Raw genomic sequence first — 23,433 nt, forward strand, 5'->3', positions numbered from 1 at the left:
GTGTGTGTGTGTGTGTGTGTGTGTGTGTGTGTGTGTGTGTGTGTGTGTGTGTGTGTGTGCGCGCGCGCTGGGATAGTAGAGGATTACATGTAATCAGATCACAGATAGTACAGTACATGTTATGGAAAAAGGCATTCACTCAAATAATGGCTTACGTCATCTTTTCAAGGTTTGGAATAAACTGAACCGAATATAGTTCGATATTGGCTTTTTTACCAATATCCGATATACCGATATTTGCGGGGTTTCAGGTAACATTACATATCTCTTGTTGTGGAATTAACACAGCATTATGCATACTTTTGACAATAAATAAAGTAAGTGTGTGTGTGTGAAGTCTTTATTTGTCATGCAGATTAACTCACATACTGTACACAGGGTATCAATTATTGGCAGGTATGTTACTGTATTACTACATACATTACTGTCATGTATATTATGCACAAAAACCCTCTTCTTGCGGAGTAGCTCACAGCCACGCCAGGATGAGTCAGAGGGCAGATATCATGTAAGAGTTGGGATGGAGTACAACCCTAGCCATAAAGACAACCTACCTCTGCTCCGTGGTCCGATAGAGCCAACGGCACTGAGAGGATTACAGGAGGGAGTGAGGTTTATAAGGACCATTTTGAGTTTCAGTTTTTGAGACAGATATTCCTAGACTGCAAAGTATCACCGCTCTAAACCAACATTTTTCTTTTGGTGTTTGTTTGTTAGTTTGTTTGGTTTCGTTTTCTTAACTTGAAATTGAAAGATCAGATTGCCTTCTGTGTCTTCAGGGTAAGTTTCACATCCCCATACAAGGATTCATGAAAACGCATTCAAAACGTACTTTTAGAAATGCTTATACCGCGTGACAATCCTTTTCTCTAATCATGAAAAGTTGACGGGCTGACTTATTATTTATTCTCTCTCAGCTGCGAGCTGATATATAAACAGGCTCATTTGGAGATTCATCGACCGCAGGCTGCAGCCATGAAGCTGACTCTTCCCAACCCGGGGCTGGACGAGCGGATCCCCTCCCACGCAGAGCTGGAGAGGATGGAGACGGAGGAGGCTGGGGACAGGCCCAAATGGGACAACAAAGCCCAGTATCTGCTCACCTGCGTGGGCTTCTGTGTGGGACTGGGCAACGTCTGGAGGTTCCCTTACCTGTGTCAAAGCCACGGAGGAGGTAGGCTCTTCTCCACATAGTATACCGGGTGCAATATAGTCACAACTGTTGCTATAATAAACTTTGCTTTGTTTTATAATGTTTCAAAGCCCACCAGAGGCTCCACTCCCTGCGCCAGCTTAAAAAGTTTGGTGTTTCCAGGGAGGCGATGCTCAGTTTTTATAGGGCCACTGTGGAGAGTGTCCTTACCTTCTCAATGACTGTGTGGTACGGAAACACCACCGTCCATGATAGGGGACACTTAGAACGAACTGTACGCACAGCGTCAAAAATCATCGGCTGTGAGCTCCCCTCTGTGGCCTCCATTTATGCCACACAAATCCGGCGGAAAGGGGAAAAGGTGATCAGGGACCCTTCTCACCTTGCTTACGACCTCTTTAACCCCCTTCCCTCTGGCAGAAGACTCCAAAGTCTCAGGTGCAGGACATCCCGTTTTAAAAACAGTACATATCCCGAGGCTGTCCGTCACCTGAACTCAAGTACAAATGTACAGGCACTTTGCACAACAAGGGCTAGCACCAGCCAACATGCACTTTAAGGCAATATGCACTTTAAAACTGGAACACTGAGCAATTTATTTTAGGTACTGTAGCATTTTTTCTTTTTAATTGTTTGTGTAAAACCTTTTATTGTGGGGATTGTATTCTTGTGTTTTTATATTGTATGTTTTTAACATTGTCTGTACTGTATGTGGCACCAAGACAAATCCCAATCAACAGTGTTGAAATGGCAATAAAGTTTCTATCTATCTATCTATTTCAAAACATGATTATAAAGTGATTTACAGAACATAAAAAAAAACAGCAATAAAATCATTATTAGTGATTATCATACGAATGAGTATGATTAAATGCAACAGTAGTCGTCTTGAGTTCTCAAGATGAAGGGGAATGTAATCCTATATAATATCATGTAATTGTATTTGTCTAAGATGGTAAAATTTCATGATTTTCTTGTTTATGTTTTCATGATTTAAGATATTTATAACACACTGAAGATGTGTAAGTAAATTTGTTTAAATGAAAGAAAAACATTAAATTATAGGAAAATGTTTTCAGGATGTAGATTTCAGTGGAATTCCCTTTAAAATAGCATCTAGAGTGGACATGATCCTTAAATCACTTAAATGCAAATGGCTGTTTTAATAGAAATTGCCAAATGTTACATTATGAGCAGTTAATGGTGTTTTTGTAGTCACTTTCATCATCTTATATCAGGAGTGGAGGTCAATCTCAGAAGACATGGACATCATTGACTGCTATATTATGCAAATAAACTGCACCAACTAGTCCTCATCCTTTCCATGAGGCACGTTGTGAAAAGATATCCCAGCTCATTTTAATGTCAACACTAGGGGTGTAACGGTACACAAAAACCACGGTACGGTACGTACCTCGGTTTTGAAGTCAAGGTTCGGTACGGGTTTTCGGTACAGTGGGGGAAAGTTTGGCTTTCCATGTTCCACTCAGGGGTGATTGTAGTTCTAGTGTAGATTGTAGTGTGCAGTAACTAATTGTACTTGTAGGGCTGTCAACAAATATTCTATATTGAAATTAATAATCGACTAAATAATAATTATATTAGATTGTGAAAAAAACAGTCGTTAGTGGTTAACATACCGTTGTATTCGTTCGGTACACTACATAGCCGTTCGGTATGGTACGGTACACACTGAAACAGTTCGGTACGGATACGTGTACCTTTACACCCCTAGTCAACAGTGTTTATCAGTTGAGGAAAAGCCATGGCTGACCAGTACTCCTTCATCTTGATATTTATTTGTTTATTTAAATGGATCCCCATTAGCTGACGCCTAAGCAGCAGCTAGTCTTCCTGGGGTTCAACAACATACATAACATGGTTTTGAACTACCCAAAATCCAAATATGATCTGATCAGATAGGGATTAAAAGTTTTGACCTACTGGGCCCAGGTCATGGAGCCACTCTATTATTTATTTGTGCTTGTTTGGCGCCCTCTTTTGGTCATGATAGATCAGACAACATTATAAGTTAAAACCGTAATCATCATAGTTGTATTTAGACATCACATCATGGTCTATGGGGCGACAGTTGGCTCGAGAGGTAGAGCAGTGGTCTGTCTAATCCAGAGGTTCATGGTTCGATTCCCGCTCCTCCCGTGTCCTTGAGCAAGACACTTAACCCCTAATTGCTCCCGATGAGCAGGTTAGCACCTTGCATGGTTGCCTCCGCCGTCGGTGTGTGAATGTGTGAGTGAATGGGTAAAAATGTGAGGAACAAATTGTAAAGCGCTTAAATACACCATTTAGTCTGACATTTGTATAGAAATAAATATGTTAAAGGTGCACTAGCCCATGCAGTTTGGAGGGACATTTTAAACTCAGAGTAAAAAGGAAAAGAAAACCAATAACAATAATAATAATAATAACAATAATAATAATAATAATAATAATAATAATAATAATAATAATAATAATAATAATAATAATAATAATAATAATAATAATAATAATAATAATAATAATAATAATAATAATAATAATAATAATAATAATAATAATAATAATAATAATAATAATAATAATAATAATAATAATAATTAATAATAATAATAATAATAAATTATATTGCAAGTTTTCATAATCAAATAAACAAACTGTCCTAAAAGAAAAATTGGTATTTTAGTATTTACAGGATTAAGTTTGGTTCATAGTGCCTCAAAATGATTTGTATTTGATTCATGATGATGTAAGATGGAACAAGTATATATATTACCCAAAGTAAATATGTTTTGTAACTAATTGGAGGCTCTGCGACTGTAAACAAATCCCCCATCCGCCCTAAACTATCTTTAACCTTAACACACAGGAACATAAAGGAGCTATAAAAGGCCCTTTTAACATGATGCACTACTACCTTGTTAATAAGAGTGTTTAATATTTAACCTAAATCACCTTAAGTGGTTGTTAACTTGTGTTTAGAGGCATCATATAAGGGCACTCTCGCCACTGATAGATACAGTAGGGGTCTTCATACTGGTAGTGTCTAGATCTCATTGCCTGGAAGGATTTAAATTTTATTATTATTTATTTTTAAATTGTAAGAAGCAGGAAGGGGTTAAAGTTAGGGTTAAGGTAAATGTTTTAGGTGAAAATTCTGACGAGTTCTGGCTCTGGAGCTATAAGTCAACGACCTACTGATCACAGTCCATGTTCCTCCGGGCAATGTGATCTAGTCATTACCCTTCATAAAGTCTATCATTTAGGAACAGAGCATGTTTGCCCATGGTGATAAAACAGTGCAATAATGAGTTTAAATGATTCAATATTCAACATGGAACATAATAGTTAGTCACCGGACGAAAACACAATAATATGCTCATGCATATAACCGTCTGTATTGTGGTAGTGAAAGGTCAACCTTCTGTAGTGTGGTAGTGAAAGAGTTAAAAGCAAGTGTCTTTGCTCAAATGGTGTCATGAGGTGAGGGACAGGATACCTCTCATCTTCATGGGCAAGGTGAACAGACTGTGAAGTGACCCTTTCCCTTTGAATACGGCTACCTGTAAAACACCTACTTTTTGGTGCTAAGTTGCACCTTTTGTGGTTTGATGGACACATACTCTGGCATACTTTGCACAAGGACTCACACATCACATTTACATTTACATTTTGTCATTTAGCTGACACTTTTATCCAAAGTTTTGTACAACAAGACAGCAGGAAGGGTACAACGCTGAGTAACAATGTTCATCAAAGTGTTGAGTGCTACAGTCTAGGTTAGTATTAGGACAAGTGGATGACAGGTTAGTTAGGGTTAGATTTGTTTTAATTTATAAAATTTTTCAGATAATGATTGAAGAAGTGCGTCTTTAGTCGACGGCGAAAGATTGGTCATGTTTCGGCTGTCCTAACTGTGGTTGGAAGTTCGTTCCACCATTGTGGGGCAAGGGCCGACGATAGGCGACTTCTCTTTGATGACCCTCCCGGAGCTCGGATAGGAGTAGGTCTGAGGCGGCCAGAAGATGCAGAGCGTAGGGGTCTTGAGGGTGTGTAGTTAGAGACCATTGACCGGAGGTAGGTGGGAGCCATTCCCTTCGCTGCACGATATGCCAGGTCGAGGGCCTTGAAGTGGATTCGTGCATCAATGGGGAGCCAGTGCAGGTCCCTGAGAAGTGGGGTGACATGGGCTGACTTCGGTAGGTTTGAGATCAGGCGGGCCGCTGCGTTCTGAATGAGTTGAAGAGGCAGTGCGTTGCAGTAGTCGAGGCAGGAGATGGCGGTTAATTGGACGAGGAGTTGGGTGGCTTCTTTTGTCAGGAAAGGGCAGATCCTTCTGACGTTGCTCAGGAGGAATCTGCAGGTTCTGGTTGTTGCTGCAATGTGAGCGGAGAAGTTCAACTGGTCGTCAAGGACAACACCAAGGTTTTTGGCGGTCGGGACGCTGTTACAGTTGCATTCTCGTCTGTGATGGAAAGGTCGGTCAGGGGGGATGATTTGGCTGACAGGTGAAGCAATTCTGTTTTGTTTAGGTTCAGTTTGAGGTGGTTGGTCGTCTTCCAGGCTGAGATGTCAGACAGACAGGCCGAGATCTGCTCAGAGACGTGGATATCTGATGGAGGGAAGGAGAGGAAGAGTTGAGTATCATGGGCATAGCAATGATACGAGAAGGCATGAGACGTGATAATGTTACCCAGAGCTTTAGTGTAGAGGGAGAAGAGAAGGGGTCCAAGAACCGAGCCCTGGGGGGACACCCATCTGCAGGGGGCAGATGGCAGACAGGGTCCCTCTCCATGACACTTGGTAGGAGCAATCATTGAGGTATGATGTCAGCCATGTCAGCGCAGAGCCAACCACTTCCATTCCTGCGAGGGATGCAAGGCGGATCTGATGGTTGACTGTTTCGAATACTGCAGATAGGTCTAGGAGAATCAGGACAGAGGAGAGGCCTTTTGCTTTTGCTAAGTGAAGTGCCTCTGTGACCGCAATGAGGGCCGTTTCTGTGGAGTGACCAGTCCTGAAGCCTGACTGATTAGGGTCTAGGAGGTAATTCTGTAAGAGATAATCAGTGAGTTGGTTGGATACAGCACGTTCAAGTGTTCAATCTTATCTTATAGTTGCCTATGACAGTGTTTTTTTTATGAGCGGTGTGACTCTGGCTTGTTTTAGGGAGGTGGGGACCACCCCCGAGTTGAGGGAGGAGTTGATGGTTGCAGTTAGGAATGGGAGGATGTCTGGTGCTATGGTCTGGAGGAGTGGGGAGGGTAACTTATCCAGCTGGCATGTAGTCGGACGGTTCGACGTTACCAGTGTCAGGGTCTCGGCGTCTGTAATGGGAGAGAAAGATGACAGAGTGAAGGATGCGGTTCTCGATTCAGTATTTGAAATGGATGGGTGTTGGGAGAATGAGCTGCGGATGTTCTCCACTTTTTCCTCAAAGAAGATCGCAAAGTCTTTGGCAGAGAGAGATGAGGGGCGAGGGGGTGGGGGGGGGGGTGAGGAGGGAGGACATGGTAGCATGCAGTTTGCGAAGGTTCTTGGCAGAGCCCTCGATCCTATGGTGAAAGAAAGAAGCTTTGGCAGTAGTAATGGTTTTGGAGAATGTTAACAAGAGATTATCTGAAAAAAAAATGATTAAAAAAGATCTAACCCTAACTAACCTTACTGTCATGCACTTGTCCTAATAAACTAACCTACACTGTAGCACTCAACACTTTGATGAACATTGTTACTCAGCTGATAGAGTTGTGCCCTTCCTGATGACTTGTCGTACAGAACTTGTAAGTCGCTTTGGATAAAAGCGTCAACTAAATGACTAAATGTAAATGTAAATGTGATATGTGGCGATGTCAGCAGTGAGGCGTGACTTTCTATACTTCCTCTCAGCCGCTCTCAGGACATTTCTTTGTTCTCTCACTGCATCCGTCAGCCATGGACTGGGTGGTGAACGGCGGGCAGGTTTCTCAACGAGGGGACAGAGCTTGTCGAAGGAGGTTGCGAAGGCTGAGAGGAGGGTGGAGGTTGCCATTGAGTTACCGTGGTGTTAATGATGCTGGAGTTACGGGAGAATATGAGATCCAAGGAGTTGCCTGCTTTGTGAGTGGGAGGCATGACAGTTCATGTAGCATCGGAGATCTTATTTGTATACACGTTATCTTATCTTATCTTTGAAAGCAAGAGCTTGTGTCCTTCAATAAATTCTCTCAGAAGGCGGCTAAGTGGCGCAGTGGGCAAGGCGCTCGCCACTAATGCAGGAGATGCTGGGTTCGAGCCCAGCTCTCGGCATTGCTACCAGCTTGGCTGGTCGTTCATACTAACACAATTGGCAGTGTTAGGGGTGGGAAGCTGGTGGGTGGGGATCGGACGTTGTGGACAGCGACTCCTACAGGTCGGTTGGTGCGCCTGCGCAGAAGAATCAGGAAGCGACCGGGGCGGCGTGTCCCTCCCACGCAGACCCTCGCCGCTGAGAGATCGCGCTGTGCAGGTGAAAAGATGTGACGGCTGCCTCCTTGTGTACCGGAGGGGACACGTGATGCAAGGCTTCGTCCACATTGCAGCCGGCCTGTGGGAGGCATGGCCTAACAGCGTTCGAGACAGGGGAGGGTAGAATTGGACAATACGAAATTGGGATGGGAGAAAAAAATTGAAAATGGGAGAAAAAGTAGATACAAAAAAATAAATAAAAATTCTCTCAGAAATATTAAAACTGTTGAATATCAACATTCAGCTCAATGCGGAATTACTTTTATGTAGCCTTACTGTGCATAGCATCACACAGAGATTGCACTGTGGTCGTTTAGAATGAGGAAATCCGTTAACACTAAAGATGGTGGCAACAACAAAACTAATTGCTACAAAACTAAAATATTATCAGAAAATAATTAAATGTCATGTGATTTAATGTTGAGTTGAGGTGAAATGTGAGTTTATTTATTTTTTTTATCTACTTTTTCTCCCATTTTCTATTTTTCTCCCATCCCAATTTCGTATCGTCCAATTCTAGCCTCCCCTGTCTCTAACGCTGTTAGGCCATGCCTCCCACAAGCCGGCTGCAATGTGGACTAAGCCTTACATCACTTGTCCCCTCCGGTACTCGAGGAAGCAGCAGTCGCATCTTTTCACCTGCACAGCGCGATCTCTCAGCGTCGGGGGTCTGCCGCACCCGTCGCTTCCTGATTCTGCTGCGCAGGCGCACCAACCGACCTGTAGGAGTCGCTGTCCACAATGTCCGATCCCCACCCATCAGCTTCCCACCCCCTAATACTGCCAATTGTATTAGTATGAACGACCAGCCAAGCTGATAGCAATGCGGAGAGCTGGGCTCGAACCCAGCGTCTCCTGCATTGGTGGTGAGCGCCTTGCCCACTGCACCACCTAGCCGCCCATCAATGAATGTGAGTTTTAAAGATTTATCACAATCTCCAGATTGATCCCAATCTCTGCTGGGAATCGTGCAGTGAAGGGTTTTCCATGGTAACTAAGAACTCTGCGGTAGAAACCACTGGATGGCACATGCGTATAATCTGGAGAAAATGCCTTTTCCTATCACACAATTGTCTCATTTGTCCAAATTAATAATTCAGTATAGTCAGTAATTTACCAGTGACTTTAAATATGAAAGCAAAATGATGACACGTATCAAAGAGATAGGGGTCAGGTCTATCAGTCTTGTTAATCCCCGTCATGAAGATGGCTGCAGAGTGAACCAACTTCTCTTTGGAGAGACTTTGGTATTTTCAAATGGGGTTTTATGACGGTGTGTTTGCTGGCTCCTTGAACTTTGCCAGCTATCTGTCATGTGTCTCCTCAGTACAGGGCCTTGTGCTGCTGAGGGGCGTGTCCAGGTTGTATACAGGTAGGCTCAGTGGTGAAAAGTAACTAAGTATTTATTTTTTACTCAAGTACTGTACTTTACGTTAGTATTCTAATTTGAGGGAACATTATACTTTTACTCCACCACATTTCAAAGTAAATATTGTACTTTTTACTCCACTACATTTATCTGAACCCATCAGTTACTAGTTAATTTGAAGAAAAATATATATGAAGATTATGTACTTTCAAATCTGAAGCCTGTCAACTTCAAGAGGACAAAATCAGAGCAGCATAACTGGACCATGTACCACTTTAACATAACATTTAATCAGGGCAGCATAACTGGACTATGTACCACTTTAACATTAATCTTTTTTACTGCTGAATGATGTTTTTGAGTATGCAGTATCTATACAGCTAAAGAGATTGGTTTTATCTGGTATCACAGTGGCTAAAAAGCTGATAGCATCACAATGGTTTCAACCGGAAAAAATGTGCCGGAAGGTCTGGATTCTTACATATCTCGATGTGATTTATCTAGAAATATCTACAGCAAGAATTTTGGGTCTCAATGAATCCAAAATGACAATGTGGTTAGAAGTGGTGGAGAGAATAAAAGCTAGCATATAATGGTAGTGTCTGGTTAGGAGCGAATGATAATGGATGGATTATCCAATGGGGGGTCCGGGGGGGGGGGGGTGCGAGCAAGAGCATATGTGTGTAGGGTATTAGATAGCAGGTATTAGGGGTATATCTCGTATAAGACATTTAACTAAATGGTGATTTCATTGGATGTGCACTGTTAATTAATGCTTGTATATCTAATCTTGTGTTGTCATGTTTGTTTATATGTTTGTTTAAAAAAGAAAAAAAAAAAAACATTAATCTTTAGACATCAGTGGATAGAGGTTTAAACGCTCCCAAGCATTGGAATACACAAACATCATCTAGAATGCATACTTTTACTTTAGATACTTAAGTACATTCAATTGCAAATACTTCTCTACTTTTACTTAAGTAGAATTTGAATGGAGGACCAGAGTACGCATTTATCTGGGTATTTCTACTTTTACTAAAGGAACAGTGTACTGCTTCCACCACTGGGTAGGCTACAGTATTACAGCCAGGTTATTACAGTCGCTGGCTGTTAATATAACGCTGCTGGCTAAGCTAACTCAAAGTCTGTAACTGCCAGTCGACTATCGGCAAATGTTGGTCAATCAAAGTCGACTATACACATCCTTAGTCAGGGACAGGCCTACTGTACCACCAATACATTTAGACGGCAATCTATCGATGCTACAAGTTTATGTCACTGATAAATTAGTGATAACAAGTGTAACAGTGTACATTTGGTCAGAGGAGACTCCATTTCTGCCTTTTCACCATTTATTGGCCCTGAACAAGACACGAAACATAAAGATATGTTGTCTTCTTACTGGGCAAAGCAGAGAGGCTCCGGGGATACGGCAGCCTAACAGGGACATACAGTGTGAAATGCAGTGAACCAAAACTCAACAGGGAGCTCTAAAACAACAGCTACTGTCTGGGGGGCTGGTCACATCTAGAGAAACTAAATGTTTAACTCTGTTAACCCTTTCACTACCACACTACCAAAGGGTTAACCCTTTCACTGCGACAATACAGAAGGCTAACCCTTTCACTGCCACATGACAGCAGGTTAACCCTTTCACACCTTCTGTAGTGTGGTAGTGAAAGGGTTAAGCATGCAAAAAAACGTTTAAATTTAAGAGATTAAAAGCTACAGTAAATTGAAATAATCATTGCAATAAACCTTATCTTTATCTTAATCTTTTGGAACAATATAGATAAGAGAAGTAAGTAGGGATTTGTTGCATGAACATGATATGACTCATCATTATCTTTATCCTGGTGGTGACTGGCGGGCGGTGGTGTTTCACCATTATTTATAAAATAGGTATTTTCTGATTAGGGCAACTGTGTTTGATTCCTAAAAATTTATGTAATGTAGCCGTTGGCAATATTATCCTCACAATTAGTGGAACTGACAGTTGTGGAAAGTAACTAAGTATTTTTACTCAAGTACTGTACTTACAGTGAGTACTATTTTAAGGTACTTGTACTTTACTTGAGTATTTCCATTTCTGGGAAATTTGTAATTTGTACTGCATTGATCAGAACCCATCAGGTACTAGTTACTTTGAAGAAAAAGCCTCACATACTACTTGAACATAACATTTAGAGGGCAATTGATTGAGGCTGGAATGCTCCCAAACACTGACATGCATGTCATATATAATGTGTACTTTTTCTTTTGATACTAAAGTACTGTTACGTGTCTGTACCCTGATCAGGTGTTCCCAGTGTGTGATGTGTTATGTCTAGTTGTAGTTCCCTGTCCTGGTCCAGGTGTATCCATTTTGTAATTATAGTAATAGGGGTGGAGGGTTCTGCCTCTAAAAACCTGATGTATATAATACCCTGCGTTGTGTTTTGTCCGTCTGTTAAACCCCTATTACTTATAAAGACCAACACGGTCTTGTAGAACGACCCGAGAGTGGAAGCATAAATGAGGAGAAGAGAAATGATCTACTGTTTAGATCCGCTTTTATTGTCGGAGTCCAAAAGTGAACAACAACTGAATCTGGTTCAAAATGAAAAATAGGAGTATGTGCAATAATATTTGATGGACGCAAACTCTATGCCGTTTGTCACCAAATATCAGACTAATCGAACACAATTAAAAAAGAATGGTCTTCAGTGGTTCCTCGATGGCGGTGGCTTCTTCCTAAGGAACAAAGAGATTCTGTTCTCATTCTCAGCTCAAGCAGCTTCGCCGTCCTCTTCCGGTGGTGGGTTCAAAAAAGCGTGTGTGTTTCTCTCTCTACCGAACATGCTAGTTTTAAAGCTTTGACTCCTCCCCTTGGGATATGCTAGATTATTACGTCAGAGGGGAATATCTCTTCATCCTGATTGGCTGAAACATATCAGGGCCGTTTTTGATTACCTTTAAGAGGCCGTCCTTAATGTTTAAGAACAAGAATATTGTTCTAGAGTCTTAGCGTTTAAAGGTGTAATATTTGATTTTACTAATTTAAAACCCAAGGATTATTTCTTAACTTTAATTACCTAAACAGGTTAGTTCTTTTGCCGAATTTCCTAGTGTCTTAAATACCTATTGTTGAGTATAGGATCTTCTCTTTGGTTTTAAGACAATCCTGTTGCATTTTAATCATTCCTTTTAGCTTAAGTTAATATCCCTTATAAGCAGCTAATTTTCAGTATTATGGGTATTCTCCAGATTGGTTCAGAAAGAGTTTTATGGCAAACTTTGGTGATTTCTTTGGTCATAAACACAGCATATTTCATATCATTACGTCCAAGATTCTTAGCACAACATAACAGTAATATTTGCAGTTTAATTTGGAGCTTCTTTAAGGATATAAACATACTTTAATTACTGGAGTAGTAAACCTTAACTCCTCCTTAGACCTTTTGTCTCTACGTCGTGCCCACAGGATGCCTGCAGCTTCTAACAGGCGCATGTGACCTAAAGGTCCATTGTTCCAGCTGCTTGTAACACTTGTATGTAAATTCACTCAGGAAGATAAGCACTATGCACTCTTTGTGGAATTAAATGTCTTCAACTGTTACACTTTGACTGTTTTTTACTGGCACAATTTTTACAACAGTGGAGAATAGTCTAATGGTTTTCGTTAACATATATATTCTTCTGTTTATGGGAATCTATATTGTCTTACTTGGTCACCGCCTGTGGCCCAAACCGGTTTCTAGGGAGATCGCAAGGTCTGGGTGTTACCTTCTGTTCTATTGTGCCTCCGTCGGCTGTGTCAATAGCACCGGCCTTTGAACTGGTAAGTCGGCCTGCCAGTCACTCACAACCTATTGTTTTCACCTGTTCCCCCTAGGGGGAACAGAGGCTATCTAAAACGGGGAATGCTAATCCATTTCTCCCTCAGGGCCTCACTTTTAACAGACAGACCCCCCCTAGTATTGAATGTTGTTCAGACTAATATGAGACTAGACCAAGTGTGGTGTATCGATCATACCAGTTTCAAATCTCCCAGTAGCTTGTCGACCTGTCTTGGGAAATGCAGACTTCAACCATATTTTCCTACCCATTTTTTACAGTCGTTTTACAGTTTGAGCCGGGAATTATACTGCATAATCAACCCAGGTGTGTCTTGTCTCGTCATCCCCTCGTGCATAACTGTCCTGTTCTTCCCTGTGTGAGATGCTGATCCTGTTTGTACAGTTCTGTGTTTTGTTTGTCGTTATTTTATGTTACCCTTTCGTTACAAAACCATGGTAAATATAAATGTAATATCTTTTGTTGGTAACTTTGGCTACTGTCTCCTCATTATGTTACATTGACAAAGACAACGAGCACTCCTTAAGTAAATATTTTTTTTCTAATTTAACCTTTATTTATCCAGGCAAGTCAATATACGTAATAAGTACCTTCAATATCAGATACTTACATACTGTACACATAGGCTTGAGTGGAGTATTATTCTATCTGCGTCTTTCTACTTTGGTTACCAGTGGTGGAAGAACACATTAACCTATGTGTTAGAGGAACACTCAGATATTTGGATAAATACACTTATTTTCCATCTTCCCCAGAGTTAGATGAGAAGATGAATATCAATTTAATCTCTGTGAGTCAGTTCTGGAGTTGTTGGAAGTTGTATTTCTTCACTTTGACAGAGCTAGGCTAGTTGCTCCCTACTGCTTTCAGTCTTTGTGCTAAGCTAGACTAGCTAGACTGTTTTCTCTTAACTCATTCAGCGCCGCAAGCCTAGAGCATCTTTGTTCCTACTGTGCCACCTCTCTAAGAGATAGGAATGCGTGGCGGTGTTTGCAGGGCTATATCTATATTCTATATTATAGCTATGGATACAATACTATGGCTCATTTGACCTCAACTATCCATCGTTCAATATGTGAAAAAGAATGCATTTTTTCATGTATACGTTCGCGTGTTATACCGTGGTGAATATAAGTATAGTTTCAGAGTGATCCTGGTTAATTCCAGAAAACGGCGCTATGGAGCAAAGCGTGAATTTTACTAAAAGCGTTGGCGTTGCTCGCCTGGACACACTACTATTTCCAAATCAAATGTATATAATAGGTATTATGTTTCATCATGAATGCATGAAAGGGAGGGGGGGGTCGTTTTTTTATCGTCACCAACGGCATACGTTCTGGAGTACGTTACACATGGTCGTTGCGATCGATGTAAAATCATAGTTTGATCAAAGCAGGAATGATGTCTTATAGTCCTTACCTTCACTAAGGTACCCCAAAAAGAATATTCCAATTGTCTGATCGCGATTTCCAGTATTGGTGTCCATCGTGTCGCCAACATAATCCACCACAACACATGCATTGGGGGCATTGGACGCGTTTCAATGTCATCGAATGAACCACTAGACTCGCCTGACCAAAAAAACTGCGCCCGGAGTGAATTAAACGTAACACTGGGTGTGAAAAAAAGGTTTTTAAGGGTGGGCGATACTGCCACCTACCCGGATGCGGCCGGTATTGCACTCTAGCGATCTCAGAGTGGTTCCCTATGGTAACCCCGGTGTCCATGTGAGAGAAATGAATAAAAATATCGAATAAAAGAAATAACGATGAAAACCCGACTATACTTGGATCTGGCACTGAACGGTTGGCGAGTTGATTGATTGATTGAACATTTTATTAACAGATTGCAGAATGGGTACAATACAGTACAGCTCAATACACACAATTGTTAACACTTTGAGTGCCACGGGTCCGGTGCCCCGGAACCCGTTGCGTGCCACCACCCACTTGAATGACAGAGCTCTCATATTTGCGAATGCATAAACTATATCTTAAATTATCGCTATGTGTCTAATATGGCCGTCGCTTATCAATGATTTGTTTGCAGTCAACATTGTCGAAACGTATATTTTTTTAATTGGTTCATTTCCGTTTTATACGAAAAACTCTAGTTTTTTTAAAGTTCCAGAAAAAAATTAAGATTCTGTGATAAACGCCCTTTACTGGAATACACAAAACACGTTGTAATTTTTCGGCCTATTTATTAATAGTTTTCAAATAAACGGTAGATTATCGATAGTATATGTGTACTTATGCACGCTATAGAAGCGGGCTGAAAAATCGATTATCTTATTTCCTGATCGCACACACACACAGACACACACATACACACATATGGCACACGCTGATAGGTGAAAATAGCTCTGATTATCCCAAGACTGGTAAAATAGATTCCTTACCTCAGATGTTCTCCAAAAAGATTATTCCAATTCCTGATCGCCATTCCAAATATCGATCGTGTTTATTGATCCAACGCTGGGTACTGGAAACACACATTATCCGCTGTTCTGTTGGTAGGCGATTACTTGGATCGTCTCCGGTTACTTGTCTGACAAGTAAAATGTAGAAGCAGGCCTTTTTTTCTCTCCATGCGTTTCATTCAATCCAATCCAAAGGGGTGGGGTAACTGTACATTGGATTATCCACGAAACCTTACTTGGTCCCAAGAAGAGGGTCTTGTGTATTATTGGGTTAGGACATTTACTGTACATTGGAGGGGGTTGGGTTAGGACATTTACAGGGGCCAGTTTTGAATTGCAGTCTCCCGTAGGTGCTCTTTGAGAGTGGTTTTGAAAGTGGGTAGTGATTCAAATTCCTTTACAGCTGTGGGTAGGGCATTCCACATTGATGTGGCATAATTGCGAAACGTGTTTTGTTTCTTGTTTGAGCCGAATCTGGGTTTCACATGATTTGTGGAGCTCAAGTCAAGTCAAGTCAAGTCAAGAGTTTTAATTGTCACGGCATACAAGTATACAATGAAATGCGGGTGGTCTTGCCCGCAACGATGTGCAATACAGTGGTACAACATATAATAGAATCCAATAAAAAACAACATTGTGCAATAAACAGGTAACAGGTAACATGGTGTGACATCTCGGTATCTGTACATAGTTATTTACAGAGCATATAGTTATTTACAGAGCATATAGGACATGCTAGGTAGCTTTGGTAGTGCAATACACTGTTCCTGTTATTCTAATTTAAAGTGGCCCTTCCTTTTGGCCATAAGTGTGCGTGTGTGCGGCATGAGTGTGTTCCCGCTCATGTTAAAGTGTTAAGTGGCTGCTAGTGTGTGAGCGTGCACAGCGTGCGTGTCGTGTGTGTGTTCATGTGTGCTTGTGTGTGGATAGTTCAGTGTTCTGTGGCACTCAATGTTCATTGTTCAGGGCTCTGATGGCCTGGGGGAAGAAGCTGAGCCTAAGCCGCTCTGTCCTAGTAGCTGGGGTTCGCAGGCGTCTGCCTGACCTCAGCAGCTGGAACAGGCTGTTATTGGGGTGGTGAGGGTCTTTCATTATCCTGCAGGCTCTGGATTTGCACCTCTTGTTGTATAGAACCTGCAGGGGAGGTAGTGCAATACCCGTGGTACGCTCGGCTGAGCGCACCACTCTCTGTAGGGCCTTCTTGTCCTGTGCCGTGCTGTTTCCATACCAGGCAGTGATGTTTCCGGTCAAGATGCTCTCTACAGCTCCTGAGTAGAAGGACTGGAGTATCTTCCCCGATACTCTGAACTTCCTTAACTGTCTCAGGTGGTAGAGGCGCTGTTTCGCCTTCTTTACTACTGTGTCTATGTGTGTTGACCATGTCAGGTCCTCTGAGATGTGGACCCCCAGGTACTTAAAGCTGCTCACCCTGTCCACGGTAGCCCCGTTAATCATCAGTGGTGTGTGTGTCTCCTGCTGTCCTCTCCTATAATCCACGATCAGCTCCTTGGTTTTACCAATGTTCAGGAGCAGGCTGTTGTCCTGGCACCAGCGTTCCAGTACCTCAACCTCCTCCCGGTAGGCCTTCTCGTCGTTGTCCGAGATCAGCCCCACCACCACTGTGTCGTCTGTGAACTTCACTATGGAGTTGGAGCTGAACTTGGCCACACAATCGTGTGTGTAGAGTGAGTACAGCAGGGGGCTTAGAACACAGCCCTGGGGGGACCCGATGCTCAGGGTGATGGTGTTGGAGGTCTGACCCCCCACCCTGACCGCCTGGGGTCTTTCACTCAGAAAGTCCAGTACCCAGGCGCTCAGGGCGGAGCTCAGACCCAGCTCGATCAGCTTGTCCACCAGTCTGGTAGGGACTATGGTGTTGAACGCTGAGCTGTAGTCAATGAACAACAGTCTCACATAGCCCCCCTTCTGACGGTCAAGGTGGGAGAGGGTGCTGTGCAGTACCTGGGAGACCGCGTCGTCAGTGGACCTGTTTGTCCTGTATGCAAATTGCATAGGGTCCATATCACTGGGGAGGGAGGCACAAATGTGGTCCTTGACCAGCCTCTCAAAACATTTCATGACCACAGAGGTGAGTGCCACCGGTCTGTAGTCATTTGGACATGTTGGGGAGGGTTTCTTCGGTACAGGGATGATGGTAGACATCTTGAAGCAGGCAGGGACAACTGACTCCGCCAGGGATTGATTAAATATGGCGGTGAACACCGGGGCAAGCTGGTTGGCACAGGACTTAAGTATGTGTCCTGTTATACCATCTGGGCCAGCAGCCTTCCTGGTGTTCACCTGCATAAATGCTCTTCTCACACTGTGTACCGTCAATGAGAGAGCGTCCCCGCCCCCCCGCGGATGCCCCCCCCCCTCCACAACAGCCGGCGCACCAGTGACGTCACTAGCCGTTGGGCTAGCAGTGCCACTGTTTGCACCAAACCGCGCGTAGAAGGTGTTGTAGAAGGTGTTGAGCTCCCTCTGGTGTTGTGGTCGTGGTATTCACTGACCTTTGGGAAGTAATTTGACATGTACATGGGTACCTTAGTCGTGTAGTGTATCTTGTAGACCAGGCCCATTGCAAGTTGCTGTACTCTGTCGTCTACTCTAAGCCATCCTAGGTTGTCAAAGTGGGCAGGGGTGAGGTGGGTTCTAGGAGTAAGGTCAAGCAGTAGTCTGACCAGTTTGTTTTGGGATGTTTGTCATTTAGTTTTTAGCGCCTTTGAGGTGCTTTGGTACCATGAGGTGCAAGCATAGTCGTAGTACCCTTGAATGAGTGCTCCTGCCAGAGTCTTCAGGGTATTCTTGTTTACCAGAGAGGAAATCCGGTACAAGAATCTAGTTCATTCAATCTTTATTTACTCGATAATACACTGAGTAATTAAACTCATTTACAGTGCCGTCGAGATGTTACATACACAAGTGTCACAGTGTGTTCATAAATATAAAGACATCAGACAATCAGAATAATTAAGAGCACATTTTAAAATACATAAAAACAAATCTTTTTAAAAGAATAAAATAGCAAAAAAAATTAACAGAGGTAATAATTTAAAAACAATTACATATTGTGGTGACCTGATTGGTCATTAACACATTGGGCGCCAATAACGTCGTACAACGTGTTTCAAGGTCATGCTAATTCTGCCATTCCACGGCGTACAACGTTATTGAGATCATATTAAAAATTTTTGCCATTGGTATTCATAATTCCCTGACCCAGCCTCGGCTGATACAGTGGGAGCCTGCACAACTCTGCAACGCTTCAATACTGCCGCCTGGTGGATGATCGGCGAGTTACAACCGGAAATGGATCTCTGGTGATCTCCGTGCATCTGGGAAATGCGTCCGGCACTCACATATTGTTGCGGGACTCTAGACACACATCCGTGTATATGGATCGCTGCCATAACTCAATAATCGATATGATTTGGGTGTTTATTATTATTATACAAACCGGAAATGGATCTAGTCGATCCACATCAAATAAGTGGGATCTTTTTCTTCCAGTCTCATCGGCGAACGGTAAGAGGACGCTGACATCATTTTCAGCGTGATCGTTTATTATTATTAATGCAAACTGCTCTGATCAATATATCACCCATACTACATAAAGCATTTACTGAAGATCACGGAATTATAAACGACCCCCCCCCCCCCCGTCCATCCACGCATGATGAGTCATAACGTTTAGGATCATGTACAGTTAGGGTGACCAGGTGTCCCCCTTTTGGTTGTACTGTCCCACCATTTGACCAAATGTCCCGCGTCCCTCATATTGAGAGGATGTCCCTCTTTTCGAAGCCAAAAAAAACATGCGTCTAAAAGCCCCTCCCTACAGACAGTAAACGTAGCAACCCGCCTCTTGTCCACACACATTGCTCTGATTGGTTATAGTACTTTAGCGTGCTGCTTGCCTGCTTGTGACGTGACTGAGACTGAGTCGTGACGCTACCTCATATCGCAAATCTGATTGGTCAAAAAAAACACAACAACATTACAAGCAAACTAGTTCAAGATGGAAAGCAGTAAAAAGAAACGGACCTGCAGTTACAACCAAGACTGGCAAACGACACATGACTGGGTGAGGCAGATGGCAGGCAATCCGCAGCAGGCTTTCTGTGTTTTGTGTCATAGTTCGTTTTCAATTGCGCATGGAGGAGAATACAACTTGAAGCGCCACAGTGGACGTGAGTCTCACTTGAAAGTGGCTCACCAAAAAGAAACATCCAGATCTATGGATACGTTTCTTTTTAAACCAAACAATGATAGCCAGACGGACAAGGTCACTGCAGCTGAGATAATAAGTGTCTATCACACAGTACAACACTCCCATTCATACAGGTCAGCCGACTGTGGTAACCTTTAACCTTTGATTTAAATCTATTCGGTGAAGACCATGGCAGTTATTCTAATATAGAAACACAATTTATTTGTATTATTATTTTTGTATTATACTACACTGTTTTCCCTAGTTCTGTGTTAACAGGGAATATCAAACACAAGACATTCCTGTCAAGTGATGACGTTTGAATATTTAAAACAGATGTTAGGTGGTATTTAATTTGTATTTATTTTGATTTAACCTTTAACCTTTGATTTAAATCTATTCAGTGAAGACCATGGCAGTTATTCTAATAAAAAAAATTACATTATCTATCTGTCCCACTTTGTCCCACCAAAATCGTACTGTTGTCCCACTTTGTCCCACCAAAATCTTACTGTTGTCCCACTTTTGGACTTTTTGCATCTGGTCACCCTATGTACAGTTGACATTTTTTATATAGCGTGTATCTGCAACAAACGGCAGTTGATAATCTATATATGCGTTCTAGGAATTACTGCAGAAAATGATAAAAACATATTTATATTCTAGACAGTATTTTCGTATGAATCTATGAATGAAAAGTATAACGTTCCTACATCCTGAACGATAGATAATCGATGTTGAATGGGCCATAGTAATGTCAATTTAGCAATACAATTTTAAAAGTTATAGCCCTGCAAAGAAGGTGAACATCTCCATAGGCTTAGAGTGGTGGCAGAGAGTGGTATGAGACGGGCAAACTCTGTGGCAATTAATGTGTTAAGGTTCTAGTTCGTTTGGTTGACTTTTTTTATTACATTGGATGCCATTTTGTCACAGGAAAGATTTGCCTCTAGGATGGAACCTAGGTATGTAATTTCATCTTTCCTTGTGACAATATTGTCACCCACTGTAACTGAGAAGCCGTCTGTCTTGCTGAGTTTGTTATTTGAAACGAAGAGAATGGACTCTGTTTTACCCAGGTGTAATGATAGTTTGTTATCAGCGAGCCAGGTGCAGATTTTGCCTAGTTCCGAGCTGAGGGTTTTTTCAACCTGTAACCTGTTCTTGTCAGAGACGAGCAGGGCTGAGTCGTCTGCGAACAGGAACAAGTTGCAGTCACAAGCTGACGACATGTAATTTGCATAAATTAGGAACAGTAGCGGACCTAGTATGCTTCCTTGTGGAACACCACAGCTCACTGGGTAGGGTACTGTTTACCTCCACCATCTGTTCTCTCCCCTCCAGGTAGGATTGCAGCCAGCTCACTGATAGACTATCAAAACCAATTGCTTTTAGCTTGTCAATCAGAATGGAGTGATTGACAGTGTTGAAGACCTTTTGTAGTTCCAGCATGACCATGCCGCAGTATTTGCCCGCGTCCACCTCCACCAGTTAACCCGACTTTCCTCATGTCTGGCGCTGATTGAGTTAAACAGTACTGTATATTTGTATATCTTGTATGTCATAAATATCTGGATGAAACAGTACTGTATATCTGTATGTCGTGTATGTCATAAATGTCATGATGAATTGAAAATGGAGGACCCTGATGTAAACAAGACTAAAGTCTTTCTCTGGTCTGCATCCCCCAATTGTTTGTATTGAGCCGTACTATATTGTACCCATTCTGCAATCTGTTAATACAGTTTTCAATCAATCAATCATGCACCTGGACAGACACACAGAGATGAAACTGATAACAATTCAGGAGGTACTGTATAGTTTAGATACATTAAGCGTTAACATTGTAAATTGTATATTGCATAGTAGTGTATATAAGAACCAGTTTCTCAAGAACCTAACATGTCTTCTTTTACCATGCATATCTTGTGTCTTATCTATTTTATTTTTTCTATGCCTATTTTATTCTACTTTATTATTGTATTTTGCACAATCAATGCGGGCATAACCACCCGCATTTCACTGTATGCCCTGGTATGTATGTGACAAATAAACCTCTTGATTCTCCGGGAAGGTTTGGAAGTGCATTTCCCAAAATGTTGGTAGTGTTCCTTTAATAGCAACACAGTGCATGTTGCTATTGATATGTTGTTTTGATGAACAGAAACCTTGTACTGTCCCGCAGGCACGAGAGCGAAGCTTGAGTGCCGTAGAAGATATGGGATATCTTGTCTTATCTTAAACTGATTGTTGTTTTTCCAGGAGCGTTTATGATCCCATTCCTGATCCTGCTGGTTCTGGAGGGCATCCCTCTGTTGCACCTGGAGTTTGCTATTGGCCAGCGCCTCCGGATGGGGAGCGTGGGAGTCTGGAGGTCCATTAGCCCCTACCTGGTTGGCGTTGGTGAGTGTCAATCATTTAGTTTCTACTTCCTACTTCTCAGCAAAGCTCAGACCTCCATACATTCACAGAGTTCAGAATTTAACATTTCAACAAACATATCTAATATATATCATAATCATATCTAAACACGCATTACATGGTATCATATATAAACACTATTTCTGCCAGGTATTGTACAAAATGTGCAATGTACTTTATTGAATAATACATATTTCAGAAGAGGTCACATATGTTTTCATGCACATTTCAACAACCTGAACATTTCAGTTTAAAGAATGGATTAACAAGGTTCTACTGCACAGCGACACATTTGGCCACTGAGCAGCTCCACTGGAGCAGTTGGGGGAAGAAGCGCCTTGCTCAAGGGAACCTCAGTGGTAGTTGTAGAGGGGGAGGGCGGCTGTGTTACTCATTCACTTCACTTTAGGATTCGAACCGACAACCTTCTGGTCAGAATCCTATTGCACCTTCAGGTCACTGCTGCAAACTTAAAATGTACCTATCCTATCCTTCAAACTGTTACCATCTGTACTATTATTGTGAAGTTCTGTCTTAAAAGAACAAGGCAACATTATGGGAAATGCTCTTACTGTCTTCTCCAGAGTCAGACAAGAAGATAGATACCAAATTCCTCTCTGTGGATTGAGTAGAAAGCTATCCGGCTGCAAGCTAGTCTAGTTTAGCACAAATCAATGGAAGCGCATATGGACCACTAGCCTAGCTTAAACTCTGGGTGAGGTGTTTTTGTCCAATAGTTAGGCTACCTGGTCTGTATTTGCTTCCATTAATTTGTGCTAAGCTAGACTAGCTTGTAGCTGGATCGTTTTCTACTGAATGCACAGAGAAATAATTTGTATATATCTTCTTGTCTGACTCTGGAGAACACGGTAAGCGCATTTCCCATAATGTTGGCGTGTTCCTTGAATTTCTTTGTTCTTGGTGATACAGTATGTATAAAAAGGGTACACTGTAAAAAGAGAGCTTGCTCCCAGGGTATTCATCCTTGTTACAGTAATAACAGTGAATGCAGGAATGGATGAATTTCTGTTAGAACAGATCCTCAAACCAGATGTCCAGACTCTGTAGAAATGTGTAATTCTGTCAATCATTTTAGAGAGTTGGAACAGTAGAAACAGTGACAAAAGTTATTCCATGTCTTGGGGCAATTCACGTCAAAGGTCATTGTAAATATAGTCTGTGGTGTTGATTAATTCGTCATTCTGTGTTGTTAACAGGTATTGCTTCTATGCTGGTGTCCTTTGTGATTGGGATGTACTACAACACCATCATCGCCTGGGTCCTGTGGTATTTGTTCAACTCCTTCCAAGACCCCCTGCCTTGGAGCCAGTGTCCCCTCGATGCCAATCTCACAGGCAATGCACTCATACTTCATTGTGCTTACAGACTGCTTCAGTGATTAAAAATAATAGAGGCCTTTTTTGAGGAATGTTGAGAATGCCCATTCATCCTTGTCGGAAGAGACAATGGTTGTCACAGTGTGTGCAATGTGTGCTATCTGTTGATATATGAAAAGTGTATAGTCACAGTGTAAC

General features: G+C 42.1%; 1 protein-coding gene across 1 annotated transcript in view; it reads left to right on the forward strand.

Moving 5' to 3' along the window:
* Positions 1–975: 975 nt before the first annotated feature.
* The window catches only part of LOC311226560 (sodium-dependent neutral amino acid transporter B(0)AT1-like), a gene marked incomplete at both ends in the record, with an annotated part of 47,048 nt that continues 24,590 nt past the window's right edge, over positions 976–23,433 (forward strand). The window contains 3 exons of the mRNA XM_084311980.1: positions 976–1,174; positions 21,740–21,880; positions 23,116–23,253. Coding sequence (XP_084168106.1) covers positions 976–1,174; positions 21,740–21,880; positions 23,116–23,253 — 478 coding nt within the window. The remainder of the gene's footprint in view (positions 1,175–21,739; positions 21,881–23,115; positions 23,254–23,433) is intronic.

Source organism: Notolepis coatsorum, assembly GCF_963971535.1.
Source record: "Notolepis coatsorum genome assembly, chromosome: 4".
Taxonomy (NCBI): Eukaryota; Metazoa; Chordata; class Actinopteri; order Aulopiformes; family Paralepididae; genus Notolepis; species Notolepis coatsorum.